This window comes from Carassius carassius, chromosome 28, assembly GCF_963082965.1.
Source record: "Carassius carassius chromosome 28, fCarCar2.1, whole genome shotgun sequence".
In the NCBI taxonomy this organism is placed as follows: domain Eukaryota; kingdom Metazoa; phylum Chordata; class Actinopteri; order Cypriniformes; family Cyprinidae; genus Carassius; species Carassius carassius.
The window spans coordinates 13,079,994-13,097,551 of record NC_081782.1 but is presented as its reverse complement, the minus strand read 5'-3'; the positions used below and the strand labels follow the sequence as shown (position 1 = coordinate 13,097,551).

The 17,558-nt window shown below is 39.4% G+C and overlaps 1 protein-coding gene across 2 annotated transcripts; it reads right to left on the bottom strand.

The window, feature by feature from the left end:
* Positions 1-5,111: 5,111 nt before the first annotated feature.
* On the bottom strand, positions 5,112-16,725 carry zc3h4 (zinc finger CCCH-type containing 4). Of its 2 annotated transcripts, none has more exons than XM_059514404.1 (14): positions 16,430-16,725; positions 13,485-13,716; positions 12,848-12,955; positions 12,415-12,646; positions 12,017-12,162; positions 11,565-11,685; positions 11,334-11,470; positions 11,140-11,241; positions 10,833-10,944; positions 10,604-10,713; positions 10,063-10,508; positions 9,644-9,975; positions 9,177-9,419; positions 5,112-7,874 (listed from the first exon to the last, which is right to left on the bottom strand). In XM_059514404.1, exons 1-14 carry the CDS (start codon positions 16,507-16,509, stop codon positions 6,256-6,258), a joined length of 4,020 nt encoding a protein of 1,339 aa, XP_059370387.1. In that variant the 5' UTR covers positions 16,510-16,725; the 3' UTR covers positions 5,112-6,255. The 2 variants fall into 2 exon arrangements, with proteins under 2 accessions (XP_059370387.1, XP_059370388.1); XM_059514405.1 differs by having other exon boundaries at positions 11,589-11,685.
* Positions 16,726-17,558: the final 833 nt, after the last annotated feature.

Below are 17,558 nucleotides of genomic sequence, written 5' to 3'. Positions count from 1 at the left end.
AATTAAATTAAAAGTTGTCAAAAAAGTACAATGAATGCTATATACTGAAAAATTAAAGCAGCAAAGTTTTCAGTGTTATTTTTTCTAACGAACAAATGACACTGTATTTGATTCAACAAGCAGCCTAATCACTAAGGCTCTTCATGACACAATAAATCTGAGCATTGATGAGTTTAGTAAGTTGAGATTTAAGTTATAATATTTAAAACTACAGGTGAAAGTATCTGTACTTGCCTTTGATGCCTGCGTTGAAATCCTGTTCTGGTAGGTTATTCCGGGGTGTTAGTGGATAAGCTGTTCTCGTTAGGGTAGCTATAAACCTCTTAAGCGCGCTGAAGCTGAGGGTGAAGAGCTGCAGAAGGGCAGGGACGATGCTCGTGAATGAGCAAATCTTTGGCAGGAGGAAGGCAGGGGGACGCCTAAAGTGAGTTTGCGCGCGCGCCCGCGCACACACACACACACACACACACACAGTACGGCGTCTATCTGTTTTAAGTGTTAAAGTGCGCACTTGACATATGCTCCGTTTGTGCTGGCTTCCTCCATCAGTTATTTCTTTGTAATTAAAGGGACAGTTCATCCAAAAAAATTTGTATTAAAAAAACACTTTTAAGTCATGTACTCATCTTCATATCTTTAAAACTCTTATGGCTTTTTGTCATCTGTTTAACATACACGCTAACACAAACAAACAAACACATTATTTAAAAATATAATGTCAACTCTTTTTCATGAATGAAAGTAGCCTGTGGTGACCAAGTTTAAGTCAACAACTTCTGTTCCTTATGTTTTTATAGTGTTTTGTTGTCCTTTTTTAAGCTTGACAGCCCAGTCCCCATCCATATCCATTATAACATTCTGGTTAATTTCTCCCTTGGTGTTCTATGGAAAAAACAGAGTTGGATAAATTTTGAAATTATATGACAATAACTAAATGATGACAGAATTTTCAATTAGTGATGAGCTTTTCCTCTACCTTCAGGCCACTCAGCATAGCAAGTATGTGGCAATGTTTTTTTCCCATGCTTATGCTGCATTGACTCATGGGATAGACAAGCCCTACCCTGTTGTAGATCTGTCCCAATAATAGTCTAAAAACAAAGGAAATCATGCTTCATAAGCACAGAAACAATGTTGTAATATGCATTTACTGGTAAATACCATAATTTTCAATAAGTTGTCTAACATATAAGACATATATTTTGTAAGCATTAAATGTTTGTCAAAGACTTACTATTTTAAGTTAAAATAATTTGCAAAAATGTTACATTGTTGTTATAATTGGTTTTAAGTTAAATGTATTATTTCATGTTTTGAAAGATTAAAAAATGGTGTATCATAATTGTGTATCATCTTTCTAAAGAAACCAATGAATGTGATGTGATGTGTCTCTGTGCCAGATCATCAGTACACTTAAAGATAAAAATGCTGATGCGAGCACATATAAAGATGTTGAAAACAGCAAAAAGGACCTACTTTTATTAAATTAATTTGATCCAAATTAGAAACATTTGTTTGACACTCACTATAAGACTATAAGCCAAGTTGATCTCAGACTACAAATATGCATACAAGGCCCTTTCCAACCATCCTGTAAAACAGGTCTCTGTTTTATGGCTCTGTGGGTTTAAGCTCTAGTTAATGTTAAAATCAACGACTACCTCTGGAATTATTATCAGACTTCCAACATTCACAGACCTGACATTTATAACTTTAACACACACTCAACACACCACAGTCTAACCTATTTTTTAGGTTTGTATTCCCAGTGTTCAGTGTTCTGGATTAAGCTTTTGAGCTTTTTTCCGGTAAATTTCAACATGATTTCACTTGATGTATCATAGTGATGACCCAGCTGACTGAATACTATTCCATAATGTCTCATTATCTGTGTGAAAAAGATCTTTAGACTATGATTCAGTGACCTAGAAATTCCCCTTACTCCACGGACAGACAAAACTATAATGGCATAAAACTTCTGTGCCATTTTGTGCAACTGGGGAGTCTTCAATAAGGTCACAGATTACTGCAGAAACCATGTGAGGATCAAGACCATCCTCCTCCACATATCATTTCTTGGAAGATCCATTGTCTGTTCTGGTTGAATTAATCAGTGGCTTAGCATTGGAGGGTTCACTTTCTGGTCAGCTCTGACGCAAAGGGCCAGAATGACCCCTCGGGTCAACCAGCACCCCCCTCTGAGAAGCCCTCTCAAGTCGTCAATCCATCAAATATGTTACTGTGTATATTGTATGAATGGGCAGTAAATGGGGGAATGCTAAACCAGAGACCAATTTTGCAGGACAATTGACTAGCTAAGTGACCTTACTAGCGGGAATTCTGGGAATTTTGGGATATGACATGTGGTTTGCATTAGTGCTCTGGAGTGTTTTCACAGTGTTCAGAGCACAGGCCTATCAGAAGGCATTCTGGGAGGATGACACACTAAGCTGAAATGGAAAAATAGCTGTAATTCCACCATGAAATCACTATGGACTCAGACAATCTACTGATGTGTGACATATTTTGGACATTCTTATTGGATTGTTTTAGCCCTCATCTATCTATAGAATAAATAGCATAACATTGTGTAAGATCAGTGAGCTTAATAAAGTGTATTATCACTGTACAGACAGATTAAAGTGACTGGAGTTCAAAAGTTGGAATGATGTTGTTAAAGCCTGCATGCCATAATCATAAATGGACAGCATTTAAACAGTTTTACACTAGTTTAGTCACACTATGTTTGCATTCATGGTCTATTTAGTCTGCTCCTCACAAGGACACATTCTGCCAGTGTGGGCAGTGATTGCTATATAAGATAAGAAAACAATACAAAGGACTGAAATAGAACAAAGAGTGATGAATAAAATATTTATATATTAATCTTTAGCCCAGTTGGAAATAGCTTACTTCAGTTCAGACATGTCACAAAATCGGTGTGATTTACAAGAGCAATTTAACGAGAGCAGACTTGGGAAAAGGCACAGCTCCGCAGAAAAAGAAGTAAACAGGCCGCATGACCCATTTAGTGCAGATAGTTCCCAGAGGGCCGAGGGGCTGCTGTGGGAACTCAGTATATAGTATGTTTGAATTGACCGCGGTAATTATCATTAAACAGCATTTTCACACACATGTTGAGTTGAAATAAAAAGTTGCTTGCTTAGGTATACATAAATGCATGATTTTATGCTAGAGAGTGTAGTTATATCAAAATAAATAATATTACTCTCATAAGATGCTGGCCATTATAATAAGATTTTTTATTATTTTTTTTTTTTTTAAAGCAGGACAATTTTAGCAATTTTATGATGACTATTTGCAAACATTTTGCCTACCCATTCAAATTTTGGAATTCAAACCTATTCCGGGCTATTTTTGTCAAACCAGAGAATATTTTACATAGTCTATTTTAATATGTTATTTCCCCTTTATCCACACCAGTGGAATAATAGGAAGAAAGCGTTTCAAGTGAAAAGGAAGGCTCCACTCGTTGACTCAATGAATTTCCCTGTCTGTTTTGTAAAGGAAGACGGTTTTGTTTTTGAGGTCTCTTAAGCAGACATCTCGTTCCCGCTCTAGTGCCTGGCTCAGATCTGTCTTGCCAAGAAAAATGAGTACTGGATGGAATTCCTCAAAGAGGGCAGGAAATAGGGTGGAGGGACCAAAGACAAGGTTGTAGTTGTGTCCACATGGGAATCACAAACATGATGGCTGTAGAAATTTGGCATGACGTTTAGAACGACTTAATCTCCTAAACAGCTCTAGATTGAGAGCAGGGCTTCCAGTTAAAGTAACACTAAAAATAGGATGACAGTAAAATGTTTATATTGATAGTAGTCTCTGACATTGTTTTCCACATAAAAAATAATTATATAAGGTTATAGCTGTAAATTAAATGCCACATTATTATTTTATTTAATGCCCTATAAAGTACAGAAAAATATTTTTTATGTAAGAAATTAATACTGCAACTATAATCTTTTTAGATTGATATCATGTTTACTTGCGCCTTAAAATTTAGCTGAAAAGGTTTAGTTACAAAATATATGCCATGCATCATTCTTATGAAGGTTCAGCTATTCTATTTTCAATTGGTGTTGACACTAGGTATCCGTGACAGGCAGCTGTATTTTAGTTCTGAGAAAAGCTTTGCATACAGTTTGAAACAAAGGATCTGGGCTAAAATAAGCTACTTTGTAAGAGCATTACGCGAATTTTGCCTCCATTTAATCAAGGCCAGTTTCCCCTGCCACAGAAAATCAGCACTCCTTAGGTTCAGAGCTACTCAAGCACAACCTTTCAGATGTCTCAGGCATTTTAAATAGCTAAATATACAGTATACATTATTTCATATTTATATAGAATTTGTAAATACTGGAGTGGAGTCATCCATAATGAACTTGGTGCTTTTTGGATCATCTTGCTGTATATTGAATCAGATTGTAGCAGTTAAAATATAAAACATGGGCAGAAAAAAAGCAGAATTTAGTGGCCACTACATTTATAAAAACAGCAGGGTGTGGCGGTAGCCTGTATAGAAATGTGTTTACAACCGACTAATGTAAAACAAAGTCAAATAGGATCTTTTTATGTGGTTTCTCATTTTAGGGAGGTTCAGCGTAACAGCAAAGACACTGTTAAGCCCTGTGATAAATTGACACAACTTTAACTTAACTGAGATTTCTTCAGTTTACATTGGTGCTGAGGGAAGTGCCATAAAGGTAACCTACATTGCACTTAAAGGAATAAAATTATTTCTGTATCTTCCTTATGCCCTTCTAAAACCTGTAAGACTTAATTCTGTGGAAATGCAAAGAAGATATTTTAAGAAATATTTTTCTTTTCTCCATTCAATGGAGGTCAAATGTCACCAAAACTGTTTGGTTACTAACTTTGTTCTTTTTTTGTTCTTTAGATGAAATAAATTCATTCAGGTTTGAAACACCAATGACACAATCATCCTTCTTGCCATACCTTTGTAAAACCCTACCAACAATAAAGAGTAAGGAATGTCGTAGACCTGGAATCTAGAGGAAATGACTCATATCACGCTCACACAGATGGACAAAAGAATCATGATACAACCAACACCACCGATTCACTCACTGTTTGAGGTCCTGCTCGTTTTCAATCTGGTATTGCCTTTATTAAATACTTCACAACTTTACCTACAATGAATGGTTACAAAATGTTACCTTTTGTCAAATATGGACATTTTTCAATTTACAAAGCCGTCATTTGCAGAGAGGCAACCCAAAAACAAACAAAAAAAACCCCAAGATACTTCAGAGCAGTCATTGAGACATACCACCTGTTTCAGGGAAGGCATGACAGAGCTGTGAGAAAACTACAGAATGACATGATATATATTCCATCAACATTAGCTGTTGCACAATTCAAGTTAATTTACAAACCAAATGGGAAGAATATGTTCTATACACATGTATATATATTTATATTTATATATATATATACACATTCATAAAATTGTTCAATCTGACAGCCACGTTACAAAGAAGAAGAAGAAGAAAAAAAAAAGCAGACCGCTTAAGTATAAAAAATAAATTAAAATGATTTCACATGTGACACAAACACATACAATGGTAGGTCTCATCTGTGGAGTGGCATCAATAGACTAAACACGATTTTGAAGCAATAGGAATATAAGCGGCATCCATACAGACGTGAAAAATTAGCAAACTAGTCTAAGCAGAGATGAAATTTAGCTAAAATGTCTTTTAAAAGATCTAAATCACTGGTGGGAAGCAAATGAAAAGTGACAGCAAACAACATGAACTAGTTCAGCTCCACCGCAGGAGGCAAAGGGAGTGGCAGTAAATAAAGTCTCCCTGAAGCCAGGTGGACAAAAAAAGTCAGCCGGCAAACTCGAGCAGGATGATTTGGTAAGGGTAATGGGTCATAATCCAATGAACCTGTTTAGTATAGGATGATGAAAGTGTTTGTCTTTCGTAACGCCAAAATTAATGTATTTCAGTTTTTCTTGATGTATACACGCATAGAGGTCCTTAAAATGAACATTTTATTTAAACGTTTCTCATTCGGTTTTAAAATAGCGTTTTATTTTTTCTCTTTCTCTTCACTAGTACAGATATAATCCCTCCCAATCCCAACCGTCCAATAGAAATCTATATGTGAATACTGTGGTGTGTAACCTGGCAAGAGTGAATATCTTTATATATCGGGTATCTGTGAAGCCGCACACCTAAAAGTCCTAAAGCGGCTTAGAAGAGTTCACTGGCAAAACGGTGACGCTGTGGGGTCAAAGCCTTTGAAAACATCTTTTAGAGAGCCATTGTCCTGTTCAGCCACGTCAGGCTGTGCGGGGCTATTGCCGCCAAAAGGGCTGCCAGTGCCACTTGTTTTGTTGACCTGCTTTACCATAGTGAACAGTGTGGAAACAGGAAGGTTGTGAACTCCTGCGGGCTGCTCTGTAGAACCAGTAGGGCCCTGACCAGTTGCGGATGGACTGCCTGTGGCAGGGGCCCCTGCAGCAGTCCCTGCATTGGGTGAAGGTGAAGGTTTGGGTCGAGGGCGGTTGTAGCTGTTGTAGCGATCCGTAGTCTGCTCCGTCGAGCTCTTCTCCGGTTCCGGCTGGTCCAGCGCAGACTTGCGCACAAACAGGGGCTCTTTAGACTTGGGTTTAGATGAAGCTGCTGTACTTTCACTTGACTTGGGCTCAGGGGGAGGACTAGTGTTTCTAGAGGTCCCTGAACCCTCGGTTTTGTCTGAGCCCTGAGTCCGAGGGTCGTACAGACTGATGCCACTCAGCACGTTACTGCTGCTGCCGCTGCCGCTACCTACGCCACCAGCTCCAACACCTCGAACTGACCCTCCTGCTGATAGCAGCCGAGGGTCGTAGGGTGCGATGCTGGGGCTGGAGGAAGGTGGAGATAAGGAGGCAGCTGGGGGAGATCCTTGAGGAGCAGATGCCTCCAAAGTGGACTTTAGGGCAGATTTTTGTGGCTGGAGTCGGGGGTCGGCAGTGGCTTTTCGTGCCATTCGAGGGTCAACGGGCTTCTCGGCAGAGACGGACGGAGGTGAAGAGATTCCTGTAGAAGCGCCTTGAGAAGGACTGGATGAAGAGGCATTGACAGTTTTGAGGATGCGGGAGAGCAGTTCAAAGTCTGGTAGGGAAGAGGAGGACTGATTTGACTGCTCAGCAGGAGGAGCAGTAGGAGGGAGAGAGACAGATTGGTGCGGTGGCTGTGTACGGGACAAACGAGGATCCATGGCGGTAACTGGAGGGATGCCAGGGGGCAGTGGGAGCAAGTCTTGTTTAGGAATGGGAATAGGAATTAAGTCTTCAGGACTCCACAGCACTGCCTTAGAAAATGAAGGCTTGTGTAGTACTACATCCTTTTTAATGTGGCTGAACTGCTGTAGTTGGGAGCGGGGATCACGCAAAGCCATGCCCATTAAAGGATCAAGGGGGATGGGCACGGGCTTGTCCCTCAGCATCCTCTCACCTTCCTCTTCTTCATTACTGGCCGGGGCGGTCAATGGCGGGGGTTTGTACACAAGTGGGGGCTCTGGTTTAGGTGCATGGGCGGCTGCATGCCGGGCAAGACGGGGATCTGAAGGGGTAGGAGATAGAGAGGATGAAGCACTGGCTTCAGGTGCCTGAGAGGAGTCTGTGTTGCGGGATAGTCGAGGGTCTCGCGCTAGACGGGGATCTGCTGGTCGGGTGGGTGTCTGTGCAGGCTGAGACTTTTGTAGACGAGGGTCACTGGGAGCTCCATCCGGCTTGGCTGGGCCTTGGGTCTGTGTTTGTTGCCGCAAGGTTTTAAGAATGGAAGTGACACTGCCACCACCATCCTCATCTTCACTGGAATACCAGTTTGCTGAATCTCCTGCAAGTAAATGGAAGTGCAGAGATTCAGAGATCAGTGGGACTTTCTTTTAACTGGCAGTCTAATCTAAAAACATCAGCCTATGTAAGTTTGACTCAGTGCAAGAAAGCACCATCTAGTGGAGGGACAAGATTTTTTTATGGCAAGATTGCGCAACCCCAGGCCAGAGGATGTTTACAGTATTACGAGGTCCTGGGCAGGGTCAAGCTTTGAGCAGAGCCCTTGAAATGTTTCCTTCCCAGAAATAGCCTTGGCAACTTATACATTTAAAGTTAGGGCTCTGAAAACCTCAGCTATTTGTATGACAAAAAATTTTAATCTTAAAAAGCCAGCTTCCTTGAAAAGTACTTTGGTAAAGAGTGAACAATCTTGTATAAAAGCTATGCACGTTGATTCTGCAGAAAATATGTCATGTGATATTGTATTAAATGCTGCAAGCAAAGGCAATGGTCCTCATTCATGAAACTTGCGTAAATATATGAGTAAATTCTGAGTAATTTGAGCATAAAATGGACCTTCCCGAAAACTCTCCTCCGGATTCACAAACTCTTCGATTTGACAGTAAAACGTGTATGATAATGAATTCCAATCCTTCGTGAACAGGGTGCTTGTGCATCATTCACAATTAGCATGATCCCCACCTATGAATTACAGCTACGCAAACTGCGTGTACAGGAACGCAGTGGAATATTCTGTTCTACTTTCTCAGGTCTGGCTCCAGTATACTGCATAAATGCAAAAAAAAGATTAGGCCATATGCTTATCAATAAATATTCAATAATGTGTGACCACCAAAGTGTTTTCAGCCAGCGGAAAAAATGTCAGGCTCTCTTCTTAAAACCACCAGCTGGTGGCTTTGGTGGAACAGCGTATTTCCAGCTGAGACGCTTTAGTTGCTATGGTAAGTAATATTAACAGCGGCAATGTATTAGCCTACTAGTATTTAATTTTTAAGAAATTTGCCAAATATAATAAATTGAGCTGCCTTTTACAATTATCAACTCAGCTGCAAAAAAATAAAAATAAAACAATCATAATAATAATAATTAAAAAAAAAAGTGTCCAAAGGCAAATTAACTTTATTATTGCAGTGTATCAAAATTTTGTGTCATCAGTTTGCCAAAAAGAACACAGAACATTTTACGCACCATTTACACATGGTAGCGAGCAGGAGTACATTTTGAAAATATGAACATTTTCATGAATTTGAAAGTTTATGTCAGAACGGCTTTATGAACACTTTACACAAAAATTAATTCTGCTCGTGTTTCATGAAGGGGGCATAATGTTTTTCATTAGTACCTTCATTCTCCCTCTCAGTTCCTCCTCCTTCAGCCAGCCTCCTGGCTCTCTCCTCATCCTCCTGTTGTTTCTGCTGGAGTCTCATAAACAGCACACGCTGCGTTGGGGGCAGGAAATCTGGCACTGCTGTACCAGGCTGATTAGATGGGCCTACATTAGCTGGACCCTCTATGCTTCCAGAGTTCTGGTTCCCAGGTGACTGATCATTGAAGTTTCCACCACCCACACCTTGAAAGTTGTCACCTGTACAAGGAAGCGAAGAATGAGGCTAAATACTAATCTCTTGTTTCAGAAGTAGAACAGAGTAGGACAATAAAGCAGCTCACATTAGCTCAAATGGTACAGCATGGTGTGAGCAACAACAAAACAACAAGGACACGAGTCCGAGTCTCAGGCAATGCATGTACTGATAAAAGTTAATTTGGAATTTAATAAAGAACTGAAGTTAAAATACAAAATGAACTCACCATCTCTTCCACCTCCATCTATCGACATAACTTGCTGTTGCTGGTAGAAGTTATCATAAAAGTTGCTACCAGATGTTCCACCACCTGGAGGCATCATGCCCGGGTTTGGTGGTCCATCTCCTTGGCCAAAGTTCTGCATCATTGGCAGTCCTGTACCCATTGATGGAGGGCCTTGATTCATGTTAGATGGGCCCATCGGAGGCATATCATGAGGACCGCCCGGACCCATGTGTCCTGGTGGTGAGGCCCCAGGAAAGCGAGGCGGAGGTGCACCTGGGGGACCTGCAGGAGGTCCCTGAGGTCCTGCAGCAGCATTGCCAGGACCTGGTCCTCTGTAAAGAGTGCGTCTTTGTCAGTACATTCTGTACTCGGCTAGTAAGTAAACCAAGATGACTTGACAGAAAGAAAAAATAGCTAACCTGACACCCAGTTTTTGTGCAAGCTGTCCTGTGGGCTTCACCACAATCTCAAATAAGGATGGAATCTTCTTTCCAGCATTTCCTCCACAAGAAGGTGGTGGACCCATAGGTGGCGGAGGACCGCCATTGGGGTTTGGTGGCCCTTGGAAGGTGCTTCCATCTGGGCAGGGAGGAGGAGGGCCTGGGCATGGCCCAACTCCAGGACCAGGAACAGGGCCTGTACCAGGGCCTGGAGCTGTTGGACAACTTGGAGGGATATTACCATGTGGGGCACCAGGTATTCCAAAGTCTCCGGGTGCAGAGGAATCCCCTGGAGTAGGTCTTGGTGGAGTTGGGAGAAGACCAACACCTGGGGGTGGTTTTGGAAGAGGGTTAATGCCTTGCTTTTTAAGTTCCTCAACCTCTTTCTCATCTTCTGCACCAGCTTCTGCATCCTCTGCCAGCATCTTCAATGAAAAAAAATAGGAGCAGGGTTACTCTACGTGCATAGAAACAACAATGAGAGAACTACATCTGAATTAAAAATATTGATGAAGGTCACCTTATCCAGCAGCTCTTGAGTATCTTCTGTTAGGGCCTCATGGGAGAACATACACTCCTCACCATTCACACAGTTCCCTGTTGTATGGAACAGCTTGCAAGGGAAATCACGTGCAGTGGAGTCAAGGAGTTATTTCAACATCAGAGTGCATGACTGTATCATTAAAATGTCTTTATATAGATGATACGTGCTCATGAGAATACAATCAAGCAAAATGACCAAAGGATATCATGCATGTAAGGACAGTTTTCTGCTCGTGCACAGAAGCCAGTGATGTAGAACTTGCAGAGTTCTTTCTTCTTTGGCAGCTCAATGTCATGACTGAAGTTACAGTGGTCACCCTGATGATACAATGACAGCATTTAATACAGAAATAAGTCAGGTTGTCCGCAGTCATATGTGATTTTGCATCATCTTATAAGTCAGACATGACTGATTTAAACATACGATCATTTATTTTAATGCTTTTAAAGACAATGACATCTAGATTGTGTTACAATCAATTTTATATGTAACATCCACTAAAGTAAGCTTACCCATGTACAGCGTCCCTCAATGTAGTATTTACAGATAGCTTTCCCCTTCTTGTCCGGTCCGTGTTTCTCCTGATCATTCCTCCTCGAGCCTCCAGATCCATCCTAAAGCAGTCAGAGAACAAATGATTCAGTTGCTAATTTAGGTTTTGCTGATTGATTATGAACCAAGCGGACAGTCTGTAGAACTGTCTTACCCCCACGTCCATATCTCCACTGTTATCTTCATCGGGACCTTGGTCTCCTCCACGGCCCCTCCCTCGATTTCTCCCTCTCCCCCTGTTCATTCCTCGACCTCCTCTGCCTCTCCCACGACCTCGCGCACCTTTTCCACCTGAAGAAAACAAAAATAAGGTTAGAAATGATAAACACTCAAACAAGTAATACTTTACCTTCAATGCTGATCTGAGATTTAGGTGTGTTCTTACATCTATTATTTAAGTAGAACTCACCCCGTCCTCTGTCCTTTGATTTCCTGTACTGATTTAGCTCTTTTGAGTAATCATCATAGTCATCATCTCCCATGTTGTCAAAGTCATCATCTCCATACTATCAAAAAAACACATGTCTTAAGGTTAAGTAAAAGACAAAATGACTTGTTAAATTTGTACAGCTTGCCAAATAGTAAATGGCACACAGGATAATCCCAGGTGTGAGATAGCTGGAATATTTGATGAATCATGTCTCTGTCAGTCATTCATGATTTTTAGCAAATAACTTTTATAGATTGTAAAATGCAATTGTAGCAGATTCATATCTCCTAAATAACTTTCAATAGCGTTTTCTTAAGATTTTGGTCATTTCCTTTTCTAGAATTAGAAATCAAAAAAGTCGCTGTTAATAACTTGAGGAAGTTAATAACTTGCAAATTAAGACCAACCTCCATCTCATCGTACATGCCATCACCATCATCATTCTCTCCTCCCATTTTGCCCCGTCCTCTCCCTCTGCCTCCTCCTCTCCCACCACGTCCCCTCATTGCTCCTCTGCCTCGACCTCTGTGGTTCTTCATGCGGTTTTTGCCACCTGTGTGACAGTAATAAGGTTCACCAGATGTAATCACACAAATGCTGACACACTGATGTGAATTCACACACTTTGAGTCAAAAAATGAAGTATGCAGACACTGAACATGTGATGCTTGTCATGCTTTTGACATTGTAACTAAAGGACAAACTCCAAACATCTAGCCTACCTAAGGATTATTAGAAATGAAGTATACCACTTTTGTTAATATGCATCAAAACATTCAACCAAGACCATGAAATTAACATTCACCTCTGCCACGTGGACCACCTCCGACCTCTTTGGCCTTGCGGTACTGGTTTAGTTCCTTGGTGAAATCATCATAGTCATCATCACCCATGTCCTCATCCTCTTCTCCTTCATACGTTTCCTCCTCATAGTCATCATAGCCACCATAACCCTGCTTGTCCATCTTCATATAGCCAACTTTCTTTGGCATGGGACCTCCATGACCAGAGGGAGCAGGAGGGTAACCTCCTTGAGACTAAAAATAGTGACATAATACAGACTGGGATTAAAACCTAATCTGGGGTGCATTTCCCAGAAGCAAATATGATCGCAAATTCAAATGGAACTAACAACCATAGTTAGCGCCCATGATTGGCTGGCCAGTAAAGGAAGTTGTTGTGTCATGAGTGTTACTTTAAATAAATCAAGCCCTGAACAAAACTAATCTTTTACTCACAGCGGGAGGATACTGAGGGCTGTATTCCCTGTATTTTCTCTTTTCACTGGGACTGTAATCTGATTCGTCGCTGTAGTCTGAGTGGTCATCGCTGGAGGATGCGTGACGCTGCATTACACATAAATATATTTGAGAAGATGACATACACAATCATTCAAATGTTTGTGGTCAGCAGGGTAAAAAAAAAAATTAATTAATACTTTTATTCAGCTAGGACACATTAAATTGATAAAATGCGACTAAAGACATTTATAGTGTTCATTTTAAATAAACGCTCCTCTTTTGAACATTTTATTAATCAAAAAATCCTGGTGAAATTTTTTTTATAACAGTTTCCACATAAACATTAATCAGCAACTGTTTTTGACATTAATAAAAACAAATGCTTCTTGAGCAGCAAATGATCATATTAAAATGATTTCTAAAGGATCATGTGACAGTGAAAAATGAAGGAATGGTCTCAAATTCAGCTCTGCCATCATGAGAATAAATTACATTTTAAAATATACTTAAATAGAAAGTGTTATTGTATTAATATTTCTCAATATTACCTGTTTGTACTGTATTTTGATCAAATACAATCAGCCCTGGTAAGCATAAGGGACTATTATAAAAACATATTAACAAAAACACTTACCTTGTGCTTAGATTTACGCTTTTTCTTGGCCCTCCTTTTTTCTTTTTCACGCTCTCTCTCCCTCTTTCTCTTTCTCCTCCGCCGATGAGACTTTTCATCATCTGATTCACTGGCATGGTGCTCCTTGCTTCGGCGAGGTTTATCCTGGGGATCAGCTCCCTCACCGCTGGGCATCTCTGCCTCTCCGCCGTCATCCTCCAGCTCACCTTCTTCCAGTTCCCCATCTTCTTGCCTGTTTGACAAAATACAAAAACAATGTCACAACTCAGAACAGCGTTACACAGGAAATTACTTTTTTATTTGACTCATTGCCATTGGAGAACTCATTTACTTCTAGTCTATGATAACTGGTAAATTTCAAAAAGGATGCTGTTGTCATAAACTATGCAGAAGAGAACATTCAATCTATTAAATGCTTTTTAAGTGGGCCTTCATTCTTAATTCTGACAAGACGATTTCCGTTGGTTGAGATAATAACAATTCACTTGACATTACACATTGTAGATAACTAAGCAAAATTGAGATGTCTTAACTGATGTTCAAACTATAGACAGTGAGGTCAAGTGAGATCTCTTTATAAACAGGGCTGCCAATCTACAGATGCAATACTTTAATTTAGTTGCTTCAGTCATCATACTAAGGGTGTCAAATGTTCACTGCTCATTTGTGCCCTGCTGAGAACAACTCAAAGCAACTCTGTTCATAGGAGATCTAACACATATATAAGTATTTAAAGGATAAATTACATTTACAATGACATTACATTCAGGCAGGAGAGCCTTTTAAAACTCCTATTCAGCGATAAGGAGTTGCCACATAACACAAAGAAGCACTGAAAAAACATTATCACCTAACCAACCCCTCAACTTTGGCCTAGAAAAACAACAGGTCTGTGCAATGCAACTTCTGACAAGAGCACATGTGCTTTCAGACAAACCGCAATGCAAACCTCTGGGTCAGAAATAATTCAAACAATACAAGATTAAATTATTACCACAGAAGGTAAATCAGCTGACACATCTGCATAATTCTTATGTATCCCAGTCTCTTTAACTAGTATAAAAAAGCAACCATCGTGTGATGACAATTTAATACACCTAGACATGTTAAAAACAATCTAAAATCTGCATGAGGGTCTTAATCCACCCATTTCTATGAACTTTACTGGAAAACAAAACTCATTTTACTTCAATTTAAATCTTCAACTTGTGGATATTTTACAAGATGATTCCAAAAGCTTTTTACAGTTACAATAAATATACAAACTTCTGTTTCAACTGACTGTGTGACTCTAATCTTTCATTAAATGAAGATAAACTCATGTCATCTGCTTCTCTGAACAGTTAGTCAAGTTCTATAAGGGCCACACTTGTATTATTTGCTTATATTAATAATGCACCTTGCAGATTTGACAAACTACCTCTTTTTTACTACATGTATCCAAGTAATAAGGCACATTTCATGCAAAGACAAAATGTTGGCCTTTACATTTCTGGTAATGAACTGAAAAAATACTTACTGTGAAATACTAATAACTTAGTTATGATTCTCAATATGACTTTCAAGGGAGGTGATAGGTTGCATTTTTGGGCATATGCAGACAATGGTGGTATGGTTAAGCACTTTCGTGTGTTGCTTCATGTTTTGGTAAGACCTTGAATGCTTTTGACACATTGGAGCAAGTAAAGATTCATGAGGGATGCATGTGCACACAAAACTAACCAGTGCACAACAAAACTAGAATATGAAAAAACAGGGAAACCTGTTGTGGCACGTGTAACAAATTATCAATAAGCGACAGTGTTTTTTTTGAACTCTCAACAAATGATTGACCTGGAGGACTTGAGGAGCAGCACTTAATGAGCCAAAAGAGCTATAAACTATGGGAACAAATGATTTCCATTATTAGTTTGTATCGTCCAAATGTCGTACTGTTAATGAAATATTGCAAGCTAAATTAATGAGACGATAAATTGTGATTTCTTTACAGCTTTACGAAAAATATTAATATTTTAAAACTGACGGTAAACTCCAAGAACGTGTTATTAGGAAATATAGCGGTATAAGAGTGTACATTAACTTTAAAATACAAACGCAAAACTCAAACATGCAAAACCCTGAAGAAATAAGCATATATAGATTTAAGATATTTATTGACATCCCCAATAAATCTAAGTGCGCAGCTCGTGACACTTAACGTCACCATACATGCTAAGTGCTAAACCGATACAAATTAACATCGCCTAGGGTAAATAATGCTATTCCGTAAAGATAAACTGAATCGTAATCGTTTATTCGATGATAAGTTAAATTAAATAAAGCGATGATTAATCAATCGGACACGTTTTAAACCATGCTTGTCCGTTGCCTCTCGCTAGCTTCCGTTAGCCGTGTTATTGTTGTATTTCTATTGTAACTCGTCTGCTAACTGTTAGCACTGCTAGCTTTAGCGTCGTCCAGGGCTCGCGATGGTTAAAGATACAAATTCATTAATGCGTTGCCGCGGATGTATTTTACCATTTACCCGCCACATTACATAAAGTACGCTTTTGGCATTAAGTCGAATTGTAATTTGTGTTTAATAACCAAAACCGTGTTTTCTTTTGTCCGTCTGTTCTGTATCTGTGATGAAAACATCGAGTTACTTAAACAATGTTTTGGCGTAGTCAGTGGCCCCTTGGTCTTCGCTTACAAAAGCTTCGAAAAGTAGCTGATAAAATGTAAACTTGATCATATTCTGAATGTTTTCCTGATTCGCTAATGACCTTCCAGACTGTAACGCTTCAAGATGGCGTTTCGTTACCTCTGCACGCTCCCAGAAAAGGCGACTTTAATCCCTTTGAAAAAAAAAAAAAAAAAAAAGCAAATGCCCTTGCTTTTTGTTTTTGGAAAAAAAGCAAAGGACAAATCAATAGTTGGATAGAAATATGATGATATTACTCGACCTTTCGTCAGTGAGAAGACTGTTGTGTTCGTGGTTGGCTGTTGGGGAGTTTGGATGGACAGTCATGCTTTCCACAGCCATTTCCTCTAACGTACTACATTCAGTGCAAAAAATCAACTGTCTTATGCGTTACTTGACTTTGAGCTACTTGTTGATTGGCTCTAGGAAGAGATTCAGTTCATAGCAGTCAATTCCCCACTAACAGTATAAAAGAGAAACAGGTTGAAAACGTTCCTGAGGTTCTCCGTCCTACAGTTGCGATGTGAAATGAAACTCATTCACTTAAAATGGCGACGCTTCTTCTCCGAGGAGAAGGGGCGGGCTGATGCGACGTGACGTCGCTTGTCACGGAAATGACCGATCGGGTCACGAAGAACAAATACGTTTGTTTTGTTTTTTTCTAATCGGAGGCCCCTGTATAATACATTTTATTATTTACCAACAATTAATATTGTGATTCCATAAGTTTCAAGATCTGTATGATCTTCAGTTTAAAAAATACAAATAATAATTTCAGTTTTCCGGTTGCGTTTTTTAATCGTTTTAAGTTAGATTGATTTAACATATTAATCATATTATTAATGTAAACTAAATAATAATAATAATTTAAACAATTTGAAGTCATTCTGGGACCACTTTGGAAGTTTGCTCATGCCCCCTGGTTGAGAGCCACTGTTTTAAATGTGACATCAAGTCAAGTCTGCTTTATTGTCAATTCTTCCACATGTACAGTAAATACATACAGAGAATCGAAATTTCGTTACTCTCAGACCCTCGGTACATACAGATAACACTAACAGTAGAGCCTAAAAATCTAGATCAAATGTAAAATATAAGATGCAACTATACAATTAGGCCATGTAAAAAAGACATATAATAAAAATACAGTTAAATAAAGCAGTGCAAGGCACATGGCAGAATACAAACCAGAGAAGTGAACAAACAGTGCAGATAAAAAGATTTTTAGTGCAAAAAAGCTTGTCTGATTAAGTGACAAAGGGCTCAAGAGCAGTTATTTTATTTAAACTGACTGATGAGGTGACATTCAACTCTTCCTGAAATAGTTTTGCATAGACTATTTTATATTGTATTTTGTGAGCATGTAGCATTTAAACAATAATTTAATACTT

Coding starts and splice junctions, on each gene's coding strand:
- zc3h4 (XM_059514404.1), bottom strand. CDS start 16,509: ATGGCTGTGGAAAGCATGACTGTCCATCCAAACTCCCCAACAGCCAAC. Junction 10,945..11,139: donor TTGAGGGACGCTGTACATGG/GTAAGCTTACTT, acceptor TTGTATCATCAG/GGTGACCACTGTAACTTCAG. Junction 7,875..9,176: donor AACTGAGAGGGAGAATGAAG/GTACTAATGAAA, acceptor ATTTACTTGCAG/GAGATTCAGCAAACTGGTAT.